Source organism: Fragaria vesca, linkage group LG7 (assembly GCF_000184155.1).
Source record: "Fragaria vesca subsp. vesca linkage group LG7, FraVesHawaii_1.0, whole genome shotgun sequence".
NCBI lineage: Eukaryota > Viridiplantae > Streptophyta > Magnoliopsida > Rosales > Rosaceae > Fragaria > Fragaria vesca.
Window position 1 is genome coordinate 3,848,263 of NC_020497.1, and position 8,424 is coordinate 3,856,686.

At 36.0% G+C, this 8,424-nt stretch overlaps 1 protein-coding gene across 2 annotated transcripts; it reads right to left on the reverse strand.

Annotated features, from left to right (window-relative positions):
- Positions 1–2,427: 2,427 nt before the first annotated feature.
- On the reverse strand, positions 2,428–4,655 carry LOC101295450 (dihydroflavonol-4-reductase-like). Of its 2 annotated transcripts, XM_004306643.1 has the most exons (6): positions 4,443–4,655; positions 4,344–4,357; positions 4,191–4,256; positions 3,537–3,752; positions 3,007–3,389; positions 2,428–2,912 (listed from the first exon to the last, which is right to left on the reverse strand). In XM_004306643.1, exons 1-6 carry the CDS (start codon positions 4,618–4,620, stop codon positions 2,777–2,779), a joined length of 993 nt encoding a protein of 330 aa, XP_004306691.1. In that variant the 5' UTR covers positions 4,621–4,655; the 3' UTR covers positions 2,428–2,776. The 2 variants fall into 2 exon arrangements, with proteins under 2 accessions (XP_004306691.1, XP_004306690.1); XM_004306642.1 differs by having other exon boundaries at positions 4,191–4,357.
- Positions 4,656–8,424: the final 3,769 nt, after the last annotated feature.

Below are 8,424 nucleotides of genomic sequence, written 5' to 3' on the forward strand. Positions count from 1 at the left end.
GCACATAACGTGTTTGATGAAATGACAAGCTCAATTTTTGAATATTGACTTCAGATTTTGTTCAAGTTAACATGGAGTATGATTTTGGTATTAATTGACAAAGGCCATAAAGCTAATTTTCATCTGTACTAATTTCATTTTTCATCTGTAGTTTGAGCACTTCTTAGATGTATTGTTCTTATTTTGTGTTTTCAAAACTGGAAAACACACATCTAAGCAGGCAAATACTTGTTTGTTTCATCTCACTTTTTGCAAAAGCAAGACCTACTTTATCAACTAAGTTGTTATATAAAAGTTAATGCAATGCATAGTCGACAAAGCTGGAAAATATTGCTCGTAAAGAACTGTGAAAACTGATTCTCTAATTGTAGATATGGACATGAGCAAAAATTGACATGGACATGAGCATCTGTAATTGTCAAAACTGATTATCAAACATTTTTTCAAATTTAAATAATCCATACAAACATGAGTACATTACTTTCCTCTAGATCCATGAGACTTTTAATAGCAACTAAAAACAATAACAGAGGTACAACCATCATCATCTAATTTCCAGCACATATATAGAAGTTTGCTATGTTTGGTAACCAACTAAACAAGTGGACAATTGTTTCTTCCTCTTGCTTGATGGTGGAGCTCCTTGATCCTCTATGACAAGAATGAAAATCGAAAAATTACGTTCAGTTGCGTAGATCATAAACATATATAGGACATGTACATACATCAATAATGAAATCTTTATTACCTAAGACTCTTGAGGTAGTGATTGGTTTTCAGGAGAGGATTTCTTATTTCTCTTTCTTGAAGGTCCAGCTTCTTGATTCTATATATATGACAAAAGGCAAATGTTTGATCTTAGAATCAGTTTTATTCTAATCACATGTGCATGGTAAAAATATATATCACCTCAGATGGTTGAGGTAGTGATTGATCTTTATTAGACGATCTGGTGTTTCTCTTTCTTGATGGTTGAGCTTGAACCTGTTTGACAAGAGCGAAAAATATAAAAAATAAAGAAAATAAACCCTCAAGTGCATAATGTACAAAATCCTTTTATCACCTGTGATTGTTGAGACAAATAAGAACTATAAGATACTATACTGAAATTCACAAATATAGAACAAGAGAGTTTAACCTAATTATTCCTTATTAGCAGAACTATATGACTTCAGTTTAATAATTCAGTTAACGGAAAATCAAAACTCATCACAAATCAAATAAAGTATCAAGAGGTCGTTGTAAAGGAGGAACCTGTTTGTATTTGTGCCTTCTTGTAACCATGGGCGAGTTTCCATTGTTGCGCAGAACAATAAAAGAGCAGTTGGACATGTTATAGCAGAAGACGTAAAACCATTTTTTTTTGTTACGTAGTTGACGGCAGTTTACAAAAGTTAACCATCAGTTAGCCGAAGTTAATCCAAGAGTGACGTGTCCTGCTCAGAACCCTTAGGTTAGATAAAGAGTGTGGATTTTATGAACTTAGACTAACTTCACGGACTCCTATTTTAGAAGAGCCGGATCCATATATGTCAGCTTCAAACAATCTTAACCTGTTGTGTTCGCCATTAGGAACAAGACCCTTAAGAAGTCCCACTTTAGAGGCATCACCTGCACCAAAAAGAAACGTTAAAACCAATAGCACATAATCATGGATCCGATGAAAAACAGAGGAAGCTTGAGAAGGAGAGAATATAGAGACCCCTGTTTCTCACTGTTGCATGAACATTATATCCTTTCTCTAGGAGACTAGGAGACTCTTCACAAGCCAAGAACCAAGGTAGCTTGAGCTTCCTGTAACACAAACCCTGGTGCTTTCCATTTTCCAGAGATCTAACGGCAAAATCAGTATCCATGAGGAGTCATAGATAATTTTGCACTAGTGACAATGGTACCGGACATAATTTGGGTCGATGTCACGGGCGTAATTTTGTCAATGAATGAATAGTTCATGTTGATTACTTCAACTGTTCAGTATTGCAAGACTTGGCATCAATTATTGACCGATTGATTTACGTTTAAGACAATAATTTGAAGTTGGAATGCGGACAGTGGACTCAAATTGAAATTTCATATGCATTTTCTAACAATCTGAAGGAGTTCTTAGAGGCAGTGGCAAATCTGGGATTTAGAGCTGGGATGAGCTTACATTTTTGTTGTTATATACATTTTATTAAGATGCGAAAGCTAAAAATCCATCCAAAACTACCGTTTATGATTATATATATTTTAAAAAAAATCATTTATATTAAATAAAATAAGTTTAGAAAAGAATTCAATCGAACCAAAATAGACCTAGCATCATACAAAAGAAGTCTCATGCCCTAAAAATTATATGACCCTAAAAACCATAAAGATATATTTGATCAGAGAAGACGAAATAGATCCAACACCACACAGTGAGACAATCAAAAAAGTAAAACTTAATTGAACCACACAGTGAGACAATCATGGAAGTAAAAGAAAAAGAGGAATGTTGTGGCTGTGAATCGAACTTGGGCGAGCTGACAAATATTAAGAACACTAAGCCAAGCCTGCAAAGCATATTCAAAAACGCATAGTTCATGTATTCTGTTCCATGTACATCCGCGCCTGCTTCGAGGGCACCCCAATTTCTTGCACGCTGCCCTGATGCAGTCATCTATTTCTAATTCATCTCTTGCATAAATGCATGCATGGTTTTTGTTTTGAGCAAATTCTAAAATGACTCGAAAGTTGACACACCCCTCCATGGTTTTGATGTCCAGAAGTTCCTAGCAGAACTCGAAAGTTGTTCCTAGAGGGTACCCCATTTTCTTGCACAAGTTATGCAATCATCCAAAATCATATTGGTATCATATTTATACACAAAACCCTCCTCAGTAAGCTTGGTACCACCCCAGCCAATTTGCCTATTTGGTAAATCCAAACACCTGAAACCCAATTCCAGAAAGTCCAATTAATCTAGAAACTTAGTTCGGGCTTTTATCTTCGCAGAAAAAAGAAGAAGAAAGTTTAGCTACTTACTCTTGCTTCACTTCAAGTTCTGGATAATGTTGCCGATAGTAGCTAGCAATGTGTGCAGATGAAACATAGGATCTTGCGCACAGGAATCTACCATTTATTGAAGGACTCTCCATGCAGAAGATATGGGCATCACAAACATCATCAATATGGACTATTGGAATTTTCCCTACCAATTCCTCTAAGAATGTCATACAACTATACTCCATTGCACCACTCTTAAAATAAGAAACTAACCAAGTTACAGTTTCAGGTGTGAATTGTAGAAGTGAATTCCCTCCCACAAGACCACAGGTCAAGCTCACAATCTCAAGTCCACTTCTTTTGTTGTGATTCCCATAACTCAAGATCTCTTTCTCTGCCAGTGTCTTTGAATCTGTATAGTCCTGCAATTTAACGATTTAGTACCCACAAATTTTCAATAAAGACACCCTAGTTTTCACTTTGGACTAGCTTATCTGAAATGTACAAGTCAGAAACAAGGCTATATGGAATGTTCCCCTAACTTTGATTCATCTAAGAAACTTGGGTACCTTGAGCAAGTGATTAGAACAAAAAACTGGGAGATTATCAAGAGGAGTCCAACATGTTTCATCCATGATGTCTTTGAAACCACTAGTATCTTCTTTAAGTGGAGATGCAGCAACCACGGAACTGGTGTAGATAAGCCTCCTAACTGCTCCTGATTTAAGACAAGCCTCTGCAATGCTCTTTGCCCCAGCTATAGTTGCTTCAATTTTGTTCTTGTACTGTTTTATTCATACAGATCTATAAATGTAGAGTATTATCAAGGAAAATAGTTAACTGGGTCTCTAGTCAGACTGTAATGGCATGCACGATACGTTGTCGGACAATTTGACTAATTATGTTTGTTAGATAAACCTCTCATCTCACTTGTTATGCTATTGTGAGATTATTACATGGGTCATGCATGTTATCTTGTAAGATGACAATTGCACATTTGTACTAACTTGTTTATTAACAGCCAGGCGACATAACATGTGGATATACCTAGAAACTAGACGGTCGAGACGTGAATATAAGATCAAAAAAGTGTAAAACAGTACTCAACTAGTCATGAACTTTGTGGTCCTTGATCATTAGAAGGGCTCCCTAACATGATGGATATATTTGGAAAATCAGATTGCAGTGAAGTAAAAGTGAGTACCCTTTGGAAGTCCATTTACCTGGGAATTTGGGGTGTGGTTGAAGGGAGTAGCTACATGGAAAACAAACTCACATCCTTCAATTGCCTGCTCAAATGTAACTGGATTGTAGATGTCAGCTTCAAACAGTATCAGCCTTTTATCAGAATATGGAAGGTTCCTCAGAAGGCTCACCTTCGAAACATCATCTGTAATAAAGTAACCCAGACCGGTATTATAATTACAGAAAAATTTACTAACACAAACACAGATCGAGAAGAAATATGAGTTCACCCAAATTTCTGAGTGTTGCATGGACAGTGTATCCCTTCTCTAAAAGCTTCTTGACAAGCAAAGAGCCTATGAATCCTGCACCTCCTGTAACACAAACCTTGGAGCCATTACTCTTCTCCATCGAAACTCTCTGAGATCTTAAGTTTCCGCAGTCCCTTATCATATATCTCATCTGCATTGAAACTACTCCCCCTTTAGTCCATACTTTTATATTAGAGTAGAAGACCCCTTAGTCTATATCCTACTGCAGATCGAGGTGATTTTACAATAAACAAAAAAAAAAACAAAAAAGAAGTCAAACACCATGATCACAGATCGATCTAGAGCAATATCACAATCGCATAGTTTGACTGAATATTAAGATGCATGCAAACCGACACGTACGTACCTAGTTGGAAACTTGGAATGCTTTCCATTAATTTCCCTGAATTTTGGATATTGCAAACCTCTAGACTGTGGTCCTTAGTTGACTACTACTTAACAGCCGCCTCTCTTTTTGACAGCCGCCTCTGATCTTGCAGAAACGTTAACACAGTATCAAGTTGGTGCCGAAAATATTATTCGACCAGTATAGACGCACCGGTTACTGATATCTACGTCTACTTCTTGATAGTAGTGATCTTAATGAAGAAAAAGAATGCAGCCGGATAAATGAAGGGAACTTCCGCTATAAGGATTAAGCGAGGATTTTTGAATGAATAGTTAGATTGACATGCATGTTGGAATTTAAAAGTAGAATTGAAATTTGTTTAGTCCTTATGGTTTGAAGTCGGCATCTGTTTTAGTCCTTCTGGTTTTATTTTAATCTGAATAGTCCTTAAAGTCACGATTTTTTATCCAAATAGTCATTTCGTCAATTTTCTCAGTTAAATTGCTGACGTGCCTTTAACTGAGAAAATTATCGAAAAGACTATTTGGATGAAAAATCGTGACTTTAAGAACTATTCAAATTAAAATAAAACCATAAAGACTAAACAAATATCGACTTCAAACCACAACGACTATATAGTATTTTTTTCCCTTAAAAGTATGAATTAAAGTTTAAAACACTTATCTAATTATTTATAAGTCCTCACTTGATTCTTATTATACGGTCTTCATTAAAACCTCTCATTATGCATTAAACTGATCACTCAGTAAAATGGATCTTGTTTCCAACCCTTTCCCCTACTTGTTTATACTCCATAGGGATGAGGCTGAGTATCTAAACATACAATATTTTGGGTACATAAACATTATTTATCAAGATCACACAATTTTCATAAATACTTTCTAGGCTCATAGACCAATCTATGTGGGAGATTGGGTAGAGAATTTAATTGCGAGTGCTAGAGTCAATTGTTAAATTTCCACAATACATTTTTGAGATATTTACATGCATTTATGTATCATGTATGTGTGTGTCCTACTTGTTCATAGGGATACCGATAAGGTCAAAGGAAACTTGGAGCTAGGACTTTGTGGAAAGTATTGATACAAAGTTCTTCAAGAGCTTGCGCAATCTTGACCCTCGTGAATGTTGTAGATAAGAGATCCCACATTAGAAAAGTGACAAATAAAATATAACTTATATGTGGGTAGATCATACCCAATTGTAGGCCTTTTGTGATTGAAACTCAACATTTTAAAGGTGGTTAAGTTGAGACAGTATCGATACGAGGATGATCCACGGGTCACATTTGTTGCTGTTTGACATGGTATCAGAGCGGGTCCCTCTTTAGTTATGTCCCAATCTAGGATGGGCCAAGTTTGGGTGCCAGACTGGCCAAGCTTTGGTGCCATGCGTTGCCTTGCCATCGGAAGATGTTTGATTGGATTGTCACCAAGTTGTCCGATGTGGGCCAGGTTGGTCGGGTCAATTGGTTTAGACAAACACGTGTAGATTGTTATGTTGCACTTGAGGGTTCGTGTTCGAGAGGAGAAGGTGACACAGATTCACGACAGATCTTGAGTTAGGTTGCACGTGAGAGGGCGTGTTGGAGATGAGACATCATATCAGAAAAGTGACAAATAAAATATAACTTATATGTGGGTGGATCATATACAATTGTACCAAAGTCTTTTGTGAATGAAACCCAACACCTTAAAGGCGGTTAAGTTGGAACAATATAGGTACGAGGATGATCCACGGGCCACGTTTGTCGCTGTTTGACAGTAAAAACTATCATGGATTATTAAAATGAAGGTGCAACTAGAAAAGTAAAACGCAAAAAAGGCTCAAAGACTACATCTTGTAATTCTAATAATTGAAACAGTTACATCTCATTCTACATATAGGTAGGGGTTTAATTTTCAATTTCTTTTTGGACTGGTGAGAGAGGCTTGATAAGTTGGATTATGGATTGGTTGTGTGTTTTAATTAGGGATGACAATAATCCCCAGCGGGTAGGGTACCCACGGGTATTCGACCCTAACGGAGGAGATATACGGGGATAAACGGGTGACGGGTATGTGGATCCTTAGTATTTGGATTTTTGAATCGGGTACAGGGCGGGTATGGTATTTTGATATTCGTCTCCATCCTCACCCATTTATGATGGAAATATTATATATTATATACAATGTATTATATATATTTTTTAATATATACATTATTTATAAATAGATATTTATGTAAAATCTTTTGTAATATTTTTTTATTATGATTCTCTTAATGAATATTTATAGAAACTTCATTTTTAACCGAGACTTGTACTCGTTTTTGTTGGATTAAATCAATAAACTTATTTATATATGTATTTGATTTTATTTTTATACTTCTATATTTCGTAATTATTTTTAAAAAATTAATTATTTCATAATTGTTAACGGGGATCGGGGCGGGTATGCGAACGTAATCCCCAAAGGGGACGGGGACAGGGAATCCCCATTATCCAATTATCAGGAATGGGGTAAGTACGGGATGAGAAATGAAAAAGGGTACGGGTATAGTATTTTGATCCCCTGACCCTACCCTACCCATTGCCATCCCTAGTTTTAATGTGCTAGCTGTGTCTATTTTGGGAGATGCCTCCATATTTGTTGTTGAATCTGCATTGTTTCTTGCTTTGAATGGTGAAGTGAATTTGCTATGTATATTGCTTGAATGGTGATCATATATTGTCTCTACGTATATATGTTGTTGTTGGGTTGTTGGAAAGTAAATGATATTATGAAGTGTTGATGCCATAAGTATGCAGAAGAATGATTGAAAAATGAGAATATGCAGCGTGCAAGATAGATAGCTTTTAAATTTTCAGTTTACAAAGTTAGCTTATCAACCAAATTTACAGTTTAAGAATTTTCAGCTTTCTTCATCATATTGTGATTTGTCTGCTGCTGCTATTGTTCTCCACTATGTTGCCTCATTATCTGCTGCAACCAATAAAGACAAGATAGCTCAAGGGGTGTTAGGTTACTGAATTGGGATGTTATCATTGTAATTGTTTTCTTTCATGAAAATTGGTTATGGTTGTGTAGTTTGTTCCAACCACTATGCTTGTTATCAAGCATATGGTTGAGGGCGGTTGTTAGGATTATAGGAGGTAATATAGAGTAGGGTAGATTGGTCATTTTGCTATACTCCCTAGCTATATAATCTCTTGTAACCTAAATTTTGCAATCAATGAGAATAGCCATTATGTAGTCTCAAAGTGTTCTTGCTCTCCTTTACATTTTCTTTATTTACATTTCAATAAAACCATAATTCTTATTACTTGCACCACTGAGTACACTGAAAGACTTAGAGATGTGCTTACAACTTATATATGCTTTTCATTCTTTTTCAGAATTTTCAAGATTATATGGAGCAAGTTGTTTCAAAGCAGCTGCCATATATGGTATCACTAAGGCAGGTTGAGCTCATTCATTACAAGCCTCAACAAATCTATGAAGCACACTAGTTGAGCAGATAGAAATTAAGTAGTGATAATGGTGAAGTTGGTACATCCCGGTTCTTAAGTTAATTTGCGAGTATTTACTTTTGTGTTACTTTGGTCTTTTA